The following is an 18,538-nucleotide window of genomic DNA, read 5'->3' as shown; positions in this document are numbered from 1 at the left end:
CTATCTTTGTTTCTCTTGAATGTTAAACAAAGGCAGAACGATGCTCGCAATCGTTGCGAGCGTTAAGTGGAGTCTGCCTTATACCCGAATAAATTTGCTTTTATACCGAGAGAAACTGCCTCCTCTCAATCGCACGCCATGGCTCTCGGACAGCCAGCGCCATCTGCCGTCGGCGGGAGGTGGCGGCGGTCGGAACGATCTTGAATCTCTCGCCCGCCACCACCGCCGTCACCCGCCGCTACTACCGTAGTCGTCGTATTCGTGGTCGCTGCTCTGCGCCGCCGCATCCCTTCGTAAGCCGCGATCGGCCGCGGTTCAAAACCTGTCGGTCTGCATTCCAGTGTCCCGGTGAACGTCAAGCGAGTCGTCGTCTGGTGTCGTCGCCGTCGTCGTCGTCGCCATCCCTACGTGCGATCGTTCGTACGTTCGTAACTGATCAGAGTCGCGTCGCGGCGCGTTTAACGAAACGTGAGCGAACATGAAGTGGCGAGACGAGATGTGAGAGAGAGAGAGAGAGAGAGAGAAGCGGCTGAGAAAAGCCGGGGCCCCCTAAAGCGGACCACAAAGGACACACGGCCCAGCGAAGCAGCGCCGCGCCGGTTGCGCACCTCGCTAAGATTCTCTTCTCGCTTCGGAGCGAGAAGCGACGTATTGGCCGCGAACGAGAGATAATCGCGTGCAACGGGACGACTTTCTCGGCGTCGTCGGCTTGGTCGCATGACCGCCAGAGCGAAAAAAAAAGGGTAAGCAAGAGCGGGCGAGCGAGCGAGCGAGCGCGCACCTGGCATGTGTGTGCGGAATGATCTCGGCGAATCGATCGGCGCGATCGAGATCACGCCTGCATACCAGCAGCAGCGGCGCATACCTTGTCGCTTCCTCCTTCGTCTGGGATCTTCTCGCGTGACGATCGTCATCCGATCGGATGATCTGAGTTGGGGAAAAGATCGGGCCAGCCGGCGGTTCGTGCGAAAATGGTCGTTCGTGAAAAGAAGTCAGCGGATATCGACGTTTGGTCGCATTATAGCATACCTTCGGATGATCTCTGTCTATGTTTCCCGTGGTTGTGAGCTCGTGTTTTACTCAGGGCTACGGGAGAGAACGGGGGTGCAGGAAGTGCAGGTAGGAAGTGTGTGTGTGAAATAAGAGATCTGACGAGACAAGTGTATTCGGACGTCGAAGGGGTGAGAGAGATAGGAACAGGAGCGGAGGAGTGCAGGAAGAGAATAGGTAGCTAGGGAGGACTTCTTCGTTTTTCGCATTGCATTCGGCGCCCGAAATTCCGAAACGACCTTTTCCTGATCCTTACCTGTTTACGGTAGCCGTGATTCTTGCACGCGAGTGAAACGAATAACAGGTATGGACGCAAAACTTTTCCAGATTCATCTTCAGTTCTCGTCCAATGTTTTACAACTGCAATTCTTTAATTTATTTCTTTATCATATATATATATATGTAATTTTTAGTATAAAATCTGCATATATATTCATAGATACATATTTTCTTCACGAGCTTTCCTTCCATAAATAAATACTTTCATAAATATTTTCTCGCACATTATCCTTCGGGCAAAGCTTTGAACTTAATAAGATTAAAAGAAATTAAAAGAATATGTAAAATAGAAAAATCGAAACTAAAGATTCGGGCAATTTGTCTGAATCTGCTGCTCCAACTCGGCTGCTGAAAATGTTTCCAAAATATTCTCACCTATCAAATCCTCCGGTGCTTTAATAAACGTAAAAAAGTCGACGTTCGATGTTCCTCGCGATTATCATGTATCATCCCCGCCGAGTGCATTCCCACGCGCTTCTCGCTCCGAAATTCCCCTCCTTCCAGAATCCTCCTCGGTTATGACGACGCGAAGCGCGTCCTTGTCGTAGCAATCGCGCTCTTCGGCGATCCCATAAACGCACCGCGAAACGGTCCTTCGTTGGAATACTAATGACACCGGACAGTCATTTATGGCACGGCCGCGCATTCCGCGTAGAACAGGAAGAGTCCGTCCACTCTCGTATCTATCGGCGGGGATCGGAGTATTTTCGGCGTAAGGTTCTTCCCTCAAGTGCACGATCCCCCGAAAGTTCTCCGCTGCGTGCGATGCGAATTAAGTGACGACGACGGCACGAGCCTCTCAGACCTGCATCTTCCCTCGCATCTATTACGCAAAATCGGCAAACCGAAAGGATCAAGCTCGAGCTAAAAATATTCCGCGCGCAGACAAGTCGATCGACCTCACTCGGGGTATTTTACTCGAGACTAGGAATCGGTGCACTAATTATGTAACATTCCGTTAGACATCCGCTAATTCCCGGCATTACACACCCACCAGGATTCCGCGTGCGTTTCCCCTCCGTAATGGCACGATTAAAATCGCGCGCGCGAAAATTAAGTCGTCGCAGAGAAAAAGATTTCTTTGAATTTTATATACGTATATATATATATATTTTTTTTTTATTTACTTTTTTATTTGTTTGACTTAAGTTTTTTTAGTGTAAATAATATAATATTAAATATATCATTTTGTTCGAATAAAAATGTTTCACCAGAGTAAACCATATTACTCGATAGAACAAACAGTATTATTTAGAGGAAATAATATTTGGTTTTTAATAAGAAAAAAATTACTTCATTTTATATTAAATATTGTCCCCCGCTGTGAAACGCAAAAGTTCTTTAATATTTTTTTACATAGTATTAGAGTAGAGATTAGTCGATCGTAACTATCAGCTTGCTCACTGAGAAAAAAAGTTGTTGGATCTATAGAATCGGCGGTCACCCTCGTTCAAAACAATGTTACATCCATTGAACAATTACGCATTGGTGCGCAACAATATGTTGCTGACTAAATTGCAATCTTCGAATTGTCTGACAACTCATTGCAAGAATTATATAATTTATTCGATGGACTAAACCGTTGCGCTTGCAAGAAAATTTTCATTTGAACGAAATTTCGTTGATTCAATTACTTTTTTGCTCAGTGTAGTACCTTACCGACTATTAACGCTGTTTTTTTCTCTCTCTAACATAGTGTTACTTTTTTCAAATAATCTATTGTTTATGTGATATACCATTGTGATATTTCGATAAAAATACCCAAGAAACATGACATTTGATGCTGAGAAATCTATTGTTTGTGAAATCGCGAATAATCCCGTTTGTTGAATCAAACATTCGTTTGTTCGCTTCGTTTTGAAGGACAATTTTGTTTCGATCAGAAAAATGTCATTAAATCCAGATCAATGTCGGGAAATCTTTTTCTCTGTGCACGAGAGAGAGATAGAGAGAGCAGATTAGGCCCCGCAGGATTAATTATTAAGTGCCGCGGGAGTAACGCACATTGGTCGCGGCGGCGGGGCGACCAATGCCTTTTGACAACCACTGCTTTGGAATTTGGCTTCTTTATTTTTACGAGAGGTAACATCGGCAAACCAGCCTCTCTTTGCGGACCTTCTCACCTGTTACATACCACCGCCATTTATGCTACCATTTAACCAGAAGTTAAAAGTCCCCTTGTACATAAAACGGCGCGCGCGGGTAGCTGTCGCGCCGCGCGATATACTCGCCGCGTTCCACCGCACTCGAATTGTCTCNCCCCCCCCTTCTTTCTTCCGTCCTCCTCTCTCCCGTCTACTGCTGCTCTTCGAATTCGTTCGCTCGGAACGATTAATTTGAGACCGAGAGAGAAATGCTCGTCTAAGATTCTCAGTTGAAAATACTTGGTATGTTCGTTATAGTCGCTCTGCACTGCTGAACTGGGTGCGATAAGTTGAAGTGAAAAGACATATATACTTGTCTCGCTTCAACTTATCGCACTAGTTCAGCGGTGCAGCAATAAAGAACAGACCAATTGTCATCACTCTGTTCTGCATCTCCTGCATCTTGACTCCTTCGCTTTACCCTCAAGGTTTTTTTTCTTTCGTTCATCGAAGTGTATGCGTACATACTTACGTGGCGTGTAACAAATCAAATATACGCGCGGCTAATTGCGACAAAAAGTATGCGCAATACCCAGCGAAGCTTTCGAGCAATCATTCAATAGAAACCATACAGTGCGCTGTATTTAATATATTCAGGTACACAGAGAAAAAGATTTCTTTAGATTTAGATTTAGTATTTCTATTTACCTGACTAAACTTTGTTTCACAGAAATGACATATGAAATATTATTTGTTTGAGTAAAAGTTTTTATTGTCTCATTCGAAAAAACTCTATTATTTAACAGAAAGAACGCTATTGTATGAAGTAATATCTTTTAACCAAATAAAATATCCAATGCCTGTATGTTTGGTTACAATAAATATGTAAAATGAAGCAAATAATTTCTTTATAAGAAAATTATCTTTCAAACAAATTTTTTATTTGAGATAAAGATTTTATTTAAGATAAAGATATATTCGTTGAAAAGTTTTTATTTAAGATAAAGATATATTCGTTGAAAAGTCTAACAATCATATTTATTAATCGAAACATTAATTTCTTTGGAGCGTGCCAGTGATGAAATTTGTTTGGGTGCAATAAAATTTATTAAATCTGAAGATATCTTTTTCTCAGTGTATAATATTGTCCCGTGATAATATTATCGGGAAAGTAATGCGACACGAAGTAACTTGGAAAATCTATGCCGAATGTTTATCAATACGATTTATCATATGTAACTTTGACACTATAACAAGAGAATATTAATCGAACTTACACAATGTTTAGAANTAATCTTGTTCTACTTCTTACAAAAATTATGATATCAAGAGGATACGCCAAGTGCAAATGATAAATCATTAATGTTTCATTTTTCAGTTTTATAAACACAAGTTGTTTTAGCTACATAAAAATTTGTAGGCAAAAATGTTGAGAAATATATTTTATAAAAATAATATAATTAGTAATAGTAATAGTAACAGAATTAGAGATATATATATGAATATATCATATATCATCTCAATAGATGCACACACATATGTACATGTATGTGCATCTATTCCACTAAAGAAATGATCGTGATTTTTCCATATGCTTTGTACTTCTCGCATCTTTATGTACTAATTATCAGATTATTCAAATTATTAAGATTATTTAATCGTTCTATTTTTAAAAGAAGAGTCACAGAAAGAAAGAAATGTAATGCGTACAGTATTGCCAAATCTTCACAGATTAGCTGTGATATATTTCAACCGTTATCAGAAATTGTGTACTTTACATATCAATTTCTGGAAAACTATATGGTCAATGATCTTGTTATCTTTTTTATATTTCTACAGTCTCTTTTATCATTTTCTCATTTTTTTTAAACAGTAATAATATATTCAATTTATTTATTCGATCCGACTCAACAACATTCTACTAATTGATACCAGTACTAATTATAGTTCACATTACGTACAGGGAAGATCGGGGATAATGTTGGCACACTTTTTACATTTTATTTGTTTTATTCTTTCCTACATAGTATTTTGTGGCTATCTTTAGTATAATTCGATATATATTGTTGAAAAGTTTGTTAAAATATAATCAACTAAATATATTTTCTAACTGCGATAAGAATTAACATGAAATTCTACGTTTATCAATAATGTAAATGAATTTACGAGATTGTGCGATTTTACTTTCATAGCTAAAAAATGCAAAAAAATTCAACACTATCATTTCATATAACTATTGCATATAAAAATGAAACGTAACTTGTGTCATATGTGTTGAAGGTAATTTTGCACTTCCCACTTGCTTGATTTTGTAATTTGTTAGAAAATTGTCGAAATATAAGCGACGTGTCAACTTATTTCTATAGCCAATTAGCCCCGGTTTCTCCTACTATAGATTTTAATATTGGCAATGATTAGGGGAATATTGTTGTTTTAATCTTTCTGCTCAGCGTTACATAAAGTGATAATTTCGACTTCAATCATTTCAAATTCGGTATGATCAATCTTTCTCTAATTCTGCATGTATGTGGATCGTGTTTCGATTAATATGCTGTCAAAGTGTGAAAGAATTCCTAAAAAATAAATAAATGTACGGAACAACTTATCTTAAATATGTTAACTGTTATTTATATTAATTTATATTTATTTATATATTCATTATTTATATATATTTATATATATTTATATATTTTATACATATTATATATTATATATGCTTATGTATATTTATTTATATACATATACAATATTATTATTTATACATATTTATATATATTTATATTAACATAGGACTTGGAAATTTTTGAATATTCTGTGGTCCGATTTGCAAGCGTGGTTCACGTGTATTTCGTCGTCGGGGCAGGACGTCGATTAGTGTGAATGGATATACCAACGCGCGATATATACCAGCGCGTTAGCTCAACGTAAAAGAATCACCGTCGCTCTTCTCGCGATATGCGCGAGTATGGCTTTCTGACATGAGCCGCTCGCGTCGTAAGCGGCACGTGGGTGTAAAACGGTTCGCGCAATAAACAGCAGCTTTCGACGCCGTATATGGATATTTTCTAGATATCCACGCGCGTCACCCAAGCCCGGCCACCGGCTCGCTTTCCACATCATTGCCCGTATCCTCGGGAAACGCTCGTTTATGCGATTTATTGCAAATCACTTGAAATTTGCTTTCACTCACGCCTGGCTGCAGTTACTCTCTTCCTGTTTCACTTCTAAGGCATGAACGTACGTAGCGTGGCCAAAAAAGTTTTGATGTGGGAATGATTGTTGTTTTTCATCTTCTTTTCCTTTTTGATACTTGATACTTCATTTAATAAAGGAAAACTAACCAAAATTTACACAGATATGGAAAATCAACGTATCCATATTTCTCGGCTGTAAAGTACTAAATGTTGGATAGTATATGAACTTCGTCTACTTTGTACTGTCAGTCACAAAAAGTTACATTTTTTTTTTTTAATTTTGGAACATGTCACGTATTCAATAGGAAAATTTGTTTTTCCAGTAATTCTCAGGAGATACATTTTCCTATTGAATACGAGATGCGTTGAGAAACTCATCACGAAAAAATGTGGTGTGTCCTTTTTCTGACTGATCGTTTTTTCCTAAGACGGAAACGTGAAAAGTAAACATTTCCAAATATTTTCAGTAAAAAAATTTTCACTTTTCACGAATTCATATTAGAGGACAAGATTCACGATTTCTTGGGAGTTCGATCATGAATCTCTTCTTTAGTAATTTATTTGACAATTCTGTTTTAATGTGAGTTTTTAACTTTTTAAATCATTTTGTGTTTTGTGCCAATCTCGATCATTTATTACTGAACCACGCAAGAAAAGTTCGAATTAGGTTATTCTATGAACCGAGATATTTGAGTTTGTTGATTTTTCAATCGACATATTTGAACTTTGCCATGAAGTATCATTCAAGTATATTCACAGAATACAATTTAAGCTATTGGTGACTATTAGTGATGTTCACCTGTTTTTCTTGTTTGTTTAATGCCCGCCTATACCGTCATGGTTTAAATCTAGTCAACTTAATTAATGAAATTGGTCAGTCGCATTGATAATTAACTGAAGTGAACAATGCGATTGGTCAATTTCGTTCAGTTAATCGTCGATTAAATTAAATTAATCGTCGATTAAATTAAATTAAATTTAAACCATAATAGTAGAAACGAGCATAAGATAATCGGAAAGAAAAGTTAAGGGATTCCTTTCCATATAATGAAAGAGCAATCGTAAAATTTTTTAAATAAAACAAATATACAGGATTAAAGATAACATGGAAGAACATATATAACAAATGTATAGAATAATCTAATTTCAGTGCTTTTATTTTATTTTTTGGTTAATTTCCTATAGACATTATAGGTATGTAAATTTTACGGCTAATTTTTCATTCAATGCTCAAAAATTTAAAAAAATAGTTATTTGCAAAAAAATGTAACAATTCTCACAAGACTATGATATCTTGGTAAAAAAGAGTTTCTAGTTTGCGTCCATTCACATAAATTTTAAATTTGCGTAATTTTATTACGTCGATAGTTGGTGCTGTTTTTCTACTTAATACTTGATATTTCTTTATAACAGTTTAAACATGTGAAATTTACAAGATATAGTCGAAAATATTTGACAGTTCCGTTACACAACGTGTCACTTTATATACAAAATTTATGATTATATATATGTATAGCTATATTAATTAACATTTGTGATTATATATATATATATATATAATCGATTCGATATATATATAATTTATATTCGATATATATATATATATATATCGAATCAACATGTGTGTATGTGTGCGTGCGTGCGTGCGCGTGCAATTACATTATGATAGGCAACCGTTGCCATTCCGTCCCTAAACTTTAGGGCGAAAAATGCGTTCTATTTTCATGTGAACTCAGCGGTTCTAAACTTAAACATGCTTGGCCGGTATTAATTTTAGTGGGTCCTTGCCGGCACTCTGAGTCGCGTATTTGCTTTCTCGCAAACGAGACCGGAAAAAAGGAATAGCACGCAAAATGCCTCGTTAACGTAATGCACAACCGTTCTTCATGCTTGCAGAATGTGTCAAGATGACATCTATCTCCTCTTCTTGCGGCGTTATCATAGTCCTACTCTATAGTCTGATCACTTGTACACATGGTAAGTTTTCGAGGTTGAGCAGCTTGAAGTTGCTCTTCGAAAATCTGCTTTCTTACAAAATTTTTATTCATACAAATACTGCGAATATTATATAGAGAGTGAGACATTCTAAATTTCTTGGAGTGGAATTTCACTCGAAAAATTGAGCGACGGTCGAGTTTATTCAAATTCTAAGTAAAAGTAACTTTTCACTCGTGCAAAGTGAATTCTCGCTCTGAATCGTCGAGTAAATATTTTCACTCGAAACTGAAGAACGCATCTGATGTATCCCGCACTGTCACGGTCGAGCAAATTCACTTTGATCGATTGAAATATCCACCCGTTTGGAATCAGAAAGTCCACTTAGCTTGAATGAAACATGCATCATGCTTGAGTGAAATCTTACGATTTCGGGTGGCAGTGTTTTCACTATCATTTTGAGTGAAAAAAATATCGCCTTTTTTCACTTGTTTCGAGTGAGATTCCGCTCTTAGAAGTTCGAAGAGTAATAAGAAGTACGTACGTTATTCTGACATTCGCAGGGGAGAAAGACGATGGTATGTCGTTCACCCGGCACCCACAGCCGCTGGCCGCTCCGTTACATGACGATGTAAATTTCGAGTGCAGTCTCAATCTGCCCGCGGATAATTTCGCGTGGCAGCACAAGCCGCTGGGTGCACGCAAATGGATACGGCAGCCGCATCCCAGCGGTGGCGGGAAGACGTCGCGACACGTTGTCAATTTCGACGATGCGTCGAAAGCCGGCGACTACCGCTGCGTCGCATTTTTCGGTAAGCCTCCTCGGTGAGAGAATTTCACCTATATAGTGCGGACTAGCTCCACCTACAATACCTGTCTATGTTGTATACGCACTTTCATTCTTTTTTATATTTCATTGACTTCCGAGGACCAGCTTTATAACACGGCTCATCTATCGATCGAATTATGTTAAGGAGCCATTATTCTATAAACATTTTTTTCATGACGTCACTTCACTCAACTGGCTGTTACAATGACAAGTATGAACTAGTATGAGCTGCTGATAATAACGGTAACAGACGTGAGTTTTGAATGTGTGTCAATTGAAATATAGTTTTACTTTCGTTTATTTGTGACTTGAAACTTCAAATTCCTTGCGCGCTAACGGAAAAATAGATTTTTGCGTGAAAAATATTATTAATATTGTTTGCAAAAATCATGGGTAAAACAAGTGATTTGACACCTCGGAAGGTTGCTGAGGTAAAGGCGCTGATTGAGATTTATTCTAATCAAGTGAAAATCAAATTAGCCGCTTTTCCTTTCCTCCTGTATTCTATTGAAGAATCAAAGTGCGTCTAATAAAATGGCGAGGAATTGCATGTATTGATGGTAAATATCATTTGAAAGGACTATCTCGAAAGCTAATACATATAGCGATTTGAAAAGTTGGCGGGCTGATAATGAAAAACAGACCTTTTCCGACTTGCGCAACCGTTGTGTTTTCTGAACGCAGCCAATGTCAAACGAATACCACGAGATTTCTCGGACCTCGGTGATACGCAGGAAGAGTCATCCCGATTTCGACGAAGCGTTTTCGGGAGATTCGCGAGCTACACGCCGGAATTGATACCTCCCGATGCTCCCGCAGGTACTAGCGGTTTTGCGTCCGACGCAGCGAGACTAACGCTCGCGACGATCCAGGAATTCTCCGACAAGAGTGACGTCTTGATCCAGGTGGCGGAGGGTAACACCGTGCCGATCACCTGCCCCATATTGTACTCCGAGCCGGAGGCGATAGTGACGTTCTTCAAGAACAACGTGCTCGTCAGGGACGCGAACGTGGTGAACGGCAGGACGATGGTCATCGGTAACGCCAAGTTGCTGGACAGTGGCTCCTACCACTGCACCGCGGAGAATTACATAACGCAGCAGACGTTCACGAGCGTGCACAGGACGATCCTGATGGTGCACGCGAACGTGAGCCAGCAGGAGCCGTATCTGGTGAAGCAACCGCAGACGGAATACACAGTGGTGCGCGACAGGAACGTCACGTTGGAGTGCTTCGGCGCTGGCTACCCGGTGCCGCGCGTCTCCTGGAACCGGCTGGTCGGCTCCCTGCCGTCCAAGTCGGAGAAATCGTCCACCGGCCTGACGATCGTGCACGTGCAGCCTGCCGATCGCGGGGAGTACGGTTGCATGTGGAGCAACAACGCCGGACAGGTCAGGTCTGTGATAATACTCAGGGTGATGGAGCCGGCGAGGGTGACGAAACAGCCGACAGCGTCAACGACTTCCGAGGGCGGCAAGCTGGAGCTCTCGTGCGGCGTGACCGGCGAGCCGGTGCCGAACGTCGAGTGGCTCATCAACGGGGAAAGCCTGACGTCCATGGCGAATCTCGAGATCAAAGGCACCACCCTCGTCATATCGGAGCTCGAGAAGAAGCATGCCGGGATCGTTCAGTGCGTCGCCAGCAACGAGTACGGCTCGCATTCGTCCGGCTACAATTTGCTGAGGGTCAACCCGAAGCAGCACGTTCTAGGCGGCACCACGGAGTCGAAGCCCACGGACTACGAGCTCTCCGTGTCGAGGCACAAGCACACCAGAGGAGGTGGTAGGCGCAGAAATAAGGAGGGAAAAAGGAAAGGCACAGGTGACTGTTTGATCGTGTTATATCGTGTCGTGCACCTAACGCACCCCGTTTTATCGTTGTCTGCAAACGTTTGCCTAAGATATCGTTTATTAAGTCCTCCAGCACGGATTGCATCGCGTCGAGATTTACACACATATACACATACATACATACATACATATATATATATATATATATACATATATATATATATATTTTTATATATTTATATATATATGGGTGTGTGTGTGTGTGTGTACATATTAAAAGCGAAGGAGAAAAAGATGAAGCGTGGCTTTTTGCGTGGGGGTCCAGGGGGCGGAGCCCCTAGCCAGAGCTCGCAGACCGCCGAAGGCGGCAGCGCGAGCGAAACGGTTGTTTTTGCCACTTTTCCTTCGAACGACGCCTTCCCTCCGCTTACCGCCCACTATAAGCTCAATGGCGTGGCCTTTGGTGGACAATTCTTAACGCTTCACTATCCGCAGATTAATTAATGATTCATATGCAAGTAAGTAGTTGCATATAAGGGGAAAATGGCACGCACCTATACACTATCAGTACTGTCATAAAAAAAATAGAATATCCCTTGATATTTGTATAATTCTTAGCTTATCCCCCCCCCCCTTTTTTTACGTTGGGTCGATATGAAAATTTGTTTCTCTTCTGGATCAGTTCCTCGAATTTCAGAAATCTTGGAATTTCCACGAGCGTCGGAGTTATAGAAGAGATGGCAAGCCATCTCTTCTAAGGCCAAGCCATCGAGCCAAGATGGCATATACTTGATTAATCGATTGTATTTTAGAATAAACAAATGTTATATGTACATTTTGGTTAAAAGTGAAACAAATTTTTTTAATCAGCCCAATGCTTATGTATTAAAAACATAAATCGAGAAAAACAAATTTTCGTCAGGTTACTCTAATCAGATATTTCTTGTAGATTTTTGGCCACGACAAACAATGCCGCTTGCCAAATTGCTCTATCACGTCAGGTTTTCAAGTTGCTTTGAATTTTAGAATGAGAAATCGGCGATTCACAGGAAAAGAAATACTTAATAAATCATTAACCATCAATACAGATAAAAATAAATAAATATTTGATTTATGCATTGATTAACCTTATTAACGAAGAATAAAAAGTCGTCTCACAAATAGTCTCGAAAATATTTGTTAAAGATATAGTGCGTAGAAAAGCAGACATTTTTTCACGTTTAGCAAGATTAGTAAAAACGAATAATCAGATTTTATAGTTCCCGTTCTTTCTTCTTGAAATTTTATTAAAAATGTATGAAAAAAGTACAATTCTAAAGCGGTAACTTATAAAACAAATTTCTCAGAAAAGCTTTATATTAAATTTCAGTATAAAAAAAGTTAACTTTTTTCAAATAAGTCACATTCAAATTTCAACATTTTAAGGGAATGTCGGAATGGCCGCCGAGCTCCGACGAGGAGTGTCAATGAGCAGTGCATTAGCAACGCATTATTTTATGTACACACATTAAAACAAAACGTAGCAGCGCTTTTGATGGTAGACCCCGAAACTATATAATGCTCTTTTTCAGCCTACTACACCGGTAATTTCACACATATTTTCAGGCGAACTCTTTTTCAAACTAGGCTTCTGAGCTTAATTCTAACAGTTGAATAATATTTTACAGCGCAGTTTGTATCACCCCCCCCCCTCCCCCCAGCCTGGTTCTGCTTTGTTCGCATAAGCTGCAGAACTTTTATATGAAGTAAATATTGTCGTTGGCTGACAATTCTAAACGCCGTATTGAAATAAGAATTAGGAAAAAGAAGTACAATTCTCAAACTTTCTTTCATTTTCGGAATAAAGTCGACCAGCTCAGGCTACATTAACATATATTTTGTCATCGTGCAAAAGGATTTATGATTCCATGTAGCCAGAAACGCGAATAGTTTGCTCAAAAAGTTCTTATGAATTCTAGTGAATTCTCGCATTTCGACCTTCCCTTTACATAGCAAAATTTAGCCGATAAATAATAGCGATTTGTTATACATTTTTTTCCAATGAATCGCCAATTTCTGGTCGTAAAATTCAAAAGAACTTTAACAACCTGAAGTGACGGAGCGATTTGGCCAGCGGCAAATTGTTTTGTGACCAAAAATTCATAAGAAATATCTGATTGAAGTAACTTGACAAAAAGTTTTTCGTCAGCCTGTGCAATTAAAATATTTACTTTGTAGCTTTGTCGCTAGCCCTTTCCTTTTTCCCTTGTTTTTTTTATTTTTATTTCATTATTTTATTTTATTTTTATTTTTTTTTAATAAAACCTTAACACATGTGTAACGTATATTCATTCGTGTTTCGTTATATTTGCAGCAGTTCTGGTACCACCAGACACGCCTAATGTCACAAGACTGTCCGATACTTCAGTCATGGTGCGATGGGCGGTGCCGGAGAATAAAGGTTTACCGATCTTGTTTTTCAAAGTACAGTACCGTCCACTCGGCAGAGCGAACGGCAAACAGTCGAAGTGGATGACGGCCAACACCGAGATACCGAATCACGTGCGGTCTTTCGAAGTGTCTGATTTGCAGCCCGACCATACTTATCGATTTAGAATCGCCGCGGTATACTCGAACAATGATAACAAATTGAGCCTAAACTCCGCGCGTTTCCGTCTCAATCGACTGTCCGAGAACAGTAAGATGCCGATACCCGAGTTGACCGATACGAAGGCGTTGGGACCGCACCAGGTCCTGCTGATTTGGGAGAATCCCGACAACTCCGCGAGTATCGATGGATTCTACATATATCATCGGGCCTCCACGTCGGCCGGCGATTACCTGAAGACCACCGTCGAAGGGAAGGACGCCTGTAACATGACCATCTCTCATCTGCAAGCCGACACTACTTACGAGTTCAAGGTTCAGAGCTTCTCCGTGGACGCGGCGTCGGAATTCTCCAAGATACTGCGGCAGAAAACGATGAAGAGCACCGTCGAGCAACCGGTGGAGCAGGTGGTCGCGGAGAACAAAGTAAAGCCCAACGAAACTAACATAAGTGTCAGTGTATACGTTATAATCGCCATAGTATTCGTGGCGTCGGTCTTCGTAGGGATCGTAGTGACGATCATATACAAGAAAGCGAAGTATAAGCAGAGCCGGGGGTCTTCGCAGAACGAAGGTACGCTGATTGCTGCTACGAATATATCAAGCGTGCAAATTAATTCGGTGCCTCTTTTCATGAAATTCAAAGTTTGTTTGCAAAAAGTCAAGCGCACGTTTAATGTTCGAGATAATTTCCATTATTTTCTATTGACTTTACTCCATTTATCGGGCGGCTGATGAATGCCCTCGCGGAAAGAACTTGGCGGTTTTGACTCGATAAAGTCATCGATGCTTTTTCGGACCTCGTTAACTGTTTTCAAATGCGTATGCCACCAGATGCTGAAGCGACCAAAATAGGTGGCACTCTGACTGGGTTAGATCTGGCGAACAAATCGCATGAGGGGAGAATTTCCCAGCCTAATGTTTAGATAAGATCCTTCGTCTCTTTTGCAATATGTGACCGCGCGTTATCGTGCAGCAGAATTACCTGCTTAATTCTAGTGCCAGTAAAAGATTTCTTTACAAGTTTTATGAGTCACAGCACCTTCACCCAAAGCGGAACAAATCATTTTGGTAGACTGAGCAGTATTTTTATTCAACTGGAGTGCAAAAAGGATGCTGTACCTCAGGTGCTTCTTTTCGAACAACATCATAATAACTGTTTTCTGAGGTTATATCGGCAAGGCCGTCAACTATTATAGTACTTCTTAAAGCTTAAGATTGGCCCTTTCAAATCACCATATAGGACGGGAGAAAAATTTAAATTCGAAGAGAGTTACAGGACATTAAATGCAAAGGCACCGAATTAATTTGCACACCTAATAGATTATACAGAACGTGATCTCTTGATAATTATTCATATAATCTCATGATCTCATGATCTCTTTATAATTATTCATATAATCTTGCGAAAACACGAATAACCGTACGCTTTTTTCCTCTCTTTCATTTTTTCGCCACCAGGTAAATCGATAACAAACGGACGAGTAATAAACGGCGGAGTTACAGACTCCAAAATTAATATTACGTCCAATCCGCTCGCCGGTCTCGACACATCCGAAGACATGATACAGCCTAAGGTCAGTATTTGTAAGTAACAGTATCTGCACTTTCGTTTCATCACGGAGGAAAGTAATTGAATCCCCCTTCATTTCTTCTTTCGCTCAACGAGTGACTGAAATTGCGTTAAATGTTGCTTCACAATTTCACGTACAATTGTATGTAATGTGTGTGTGATTGTGTGTGTGTGTGTGTGTGTACAGTCAATCTTCTCGAAACATACAATTGCTCATCTCGGTCATTTACTTTTCTCCCTGAAGTCTCGGTTCGAGGCTTCAGATGAGCGCAGGAAACGTGTCGGTGTGGTCGTCAAAAGCTCTGCCGGCTTAACATTCATTGTGGCTGATGATTCGACGCGATGGATGCAAATGCGACGTTCTTACAAATTCTCGGCGATGTTTGACGACGGGAGGATCCCGTTAGCGCATGAGAACCCGAAAGCACTCCTCCACTCACATCGGCCGGTGTTTATAGTTGGATCTTGTATTCAAGATCTTAAGTTTATCCCGAGATACTCCACGGCCAATGAAATGATGCATACAGCATCTGAAGATAAACTTAAGACGTTCTTAAATTTAAGATCCGACTATGAATGCCTAGAGTTTCTCCCCGCTGGGCCAGCGATTAGAAAATTTCCCATTAAATTAGCCGATCACCTACGTGGGCTGTCGTAGGCCTCGACACGACACTCGACGTTTCCCGCGCTCGTCCCACATAAGGTCGAGGTCCGATCGAGAATCGTCCTGATATTAAAGAAACTAGTCTTTTCTAGTTTTAGCATTGGTCTCTCGCGCGCTGCTCTTTAATTCTACTCGCGCACTCTCTGCACTCTCTCTCTGGAGCTCTCCGCTTTCCTTTTGTTTTTCCGCACACGACACACCGTACGTTACTTATACGCTCTAGATCTGAAAGAAGCGAACGAACACGCATGTTTCTAAACAGAGCGGACAACAGTCGTCGATGGAAATGACGTCGTTTCTAAACGGCCAAAACAACAACAGCAACAGCCATAACAACAGCGACACGGCCGGATCGGACGTGGTGAACACCACGTCACGTAGCGAGCCGTCGTCTCTACTCCAAGGGCAGCTGCCTATCGAGCAACGTTTGTGAATCGTAGCTATGTCTCTGTTTTTAGTAAAACGGTAAGATCGTCGACGACACGCGGACACGTGTCGCCGGACAGGTGTCGGGTTGCTATCACGCTTGGCGGACGCCGCCGGCCCTCCTCTCGGAGGGTCCGCAAACACAAAGACAACACGATTTATCAATTACACGTTATCTTAATTTCGAGATTATGAAAACCTTAACTTATAGACTGTATTTAACGTTCAGTTATCGCAATCGAAGAGAGAGAGACTGTTGCAAGACATTTACATATACAGGGTGTCTTAAATAGTTATGCTCAAACTTATCGCTGTTGTAAACCGGGGCTGGTTCGGCGCGTGCGGGAAACTTTCGCTTGCATGTAAAAAAGAAAGAAATAAATAAACAGAAGAAAAGAAGAAAGAAAAAGACGTGCGATGTTACAGATGTACCGGCGAACTTCTTAAGATTGATACACGCGAGAAGGTCGTTCGAAACGTGTTCCGTTCTTCATCGGCATTCCGTCGGTGTCGGATTTCTCAATCGACAGTCGAAACAGTCCCACTTTACGGCACGGTAATGACGTAGGAAGTAAAGATCCGGATCTGGTTGCATATCTCACGAGATTTATATTCTCTTGGTCTTTCCTTCTCCTTTAATAAGAGAATGTTAGGAATTTTCACGCCCGTTAAGTAGGTACGAAATTCAATAAATGTACCTGCGAAGTGACTAACTTAACTGTGTTACGTATCTACTTAACGGGCAGAAGCTAGTGAGCACTGAACAACACACAAGTTATTTAGTAATTTTGATATAACTTTTTATGCGCGATGCGCGTACTTTTGTACGCGTGCTCTCATTTTATATTAACGTGCAACTTTTCAAGCATTCATTTCGTAATAAGAAGCATTATTCGAAGTACGTAGGATAATACACGCCGTACGTACGATATTGTTAACTATTAAAAAGTCGTTGACGAAAGAGAGAGAGAGAGAGAGAGAGTAACATCATTTTACGATGGTTGCTGGGAATATCTTTTTACAAAGTAACGAGTATAATGTTTGAGTCATATATTGTTAACATTATCGCGTAATAATAATACCTGTTATGACAGTGTTTTCCTAGCTGCTGCAACGAAAATCCAGTAATTTATTGTCATCCATAATGACACGATGCAATATTACGTCATAATATTTCTGACGGTCGCTCTTTATTGTTGTCGGAACTATGGACTAGGACATTTTTTATATTGCTAAGGAAAAATGATAAAATGATATCTTGATCTTGTTATTTTGCGTTAACTGAAAAGAAAAAAAAAAGATAAAAACTGTAAATATCAATGTATACAATTTTTTTAAATAAATTATTTTAGCATTTTGGCTTGTTGAGAAATGTTACAATGTTACGCATTTGTGAATCGATGACAAAGCTAGAGAAAATATACACATTGTATATATACACACACATGTATTAGGATAGTTTTCAAATGACAGGAATGAATATGTGCCTTACATCTTGCCTGAAAGTAATGATTATTTATATAGATTTATAATGATTATTCTGTATATGATACCATTTCACACGCACATGCACATGTGTGCACGTATGCACACACATTTTGTGTACTTAATTTTTATAAAATAAATTATACTGAAAATATAAGAAACCTTGTTGTGTTGAATCCAACGCGTTCGTTTGTATAGTTATATTTGATCAACGTGATAACGAAGAATAGTAATCATCGTAACGTAAAAATTTATACAGATCTGTTGAAATAAGTAATTTCTTAATAAGTTTCTATTTTCTATGATAGATGGCGTTTATGATTTGAAAGTTTTATCTTTTATCTTAATTCTCGTTGTTCCTTTTCTTAGAATAGTCTTAGAATACGGATATCGTAAAGTCTTGCAAATCCAGATGAGTAATTGGATTATAACATTTAGATTCAATAAGCGCGCGGTAACGTATCATTCATTTAATTCTATTTCATGTGACATGTGAGATTTATATTTTCATTAAATTTAATATTTCATAATTTATTAAGGTTATGAAATAATTTCCCCTTGAATTGATGTTGCTTATTTAAATGCAATTTGTGGAGTTAAATCAGGTTTAATTATTTCAAGGTGGTCGATATTGATCAGTTAA

The 18,538-nt window shown here is 39.7% G+C and overlaps 1 protein-coding gene across 13 annotated transcripts; it reads left to right on the top strand.

Moving 5' to 3' along the window:
* Positions 1-269: 269 nt before the first annotated feature.
* Positions 270-18,050, top strand: LOC106741952 (interference hedgehog-like). 13 transcript variants are annotated; one of them, XM_014614429.1, is made up of 7 exons: positions 270-743; positions 8,504-8,584; positions 9,106-9,354; positions 10,056-11,192; positions 13,515-14,321; positions 15,209-15,324; positions 16,247-18,050. In XM_014614429.1, the coding sequence occupies exons 2-7, from the start codon at positions 8,515-8,517 to the stop codon at positions 16,415-16,417; spliced, it is 2,550 nt and encodes an 849-aa protein (XP_014469915.1). In that variant the 5' UTR covers positions 270-743; positions 8,504-8,514; the 3' UTR covers positions 16,418-18,050. The 13 variants fall into 13 exon arrangements, with proteins under 13 accessions (XP_014469915.1, XP_014469916.1, XP_014469917.1 ...); XM_014614430.1 differs by lacking the exon at positions 270-743 and adding an exon at positions 779-1,119; XM_014614431.1 differs by lacking the exon at positions 270-743 and adding an exon at positions 1,131-1,354.
* The last annotated feature ends 488 nt before the right edge of the window (positions 18,051-18,538 follow it).

The sequence above is a fragment of the Dinoponera quadriceps genome, unplaced genomic scaffold (assembly GCF_001313825.1).
Source record: "Dinoponera quadriceps isolate SergipeBrazil2010 unplaced genomic scaffold, ASM131382v1 scaffold458, whole genome shotgun sequence".
NCBI lineage: Eukaryota > Metazoa > Arthropoda > Insecta > Hymenoptera > Formicidae > Dinoponera > Dinoponera quadriceps.
This window is presented reverse-complemented; position numbering and strand designations above follow the sequence as displayed.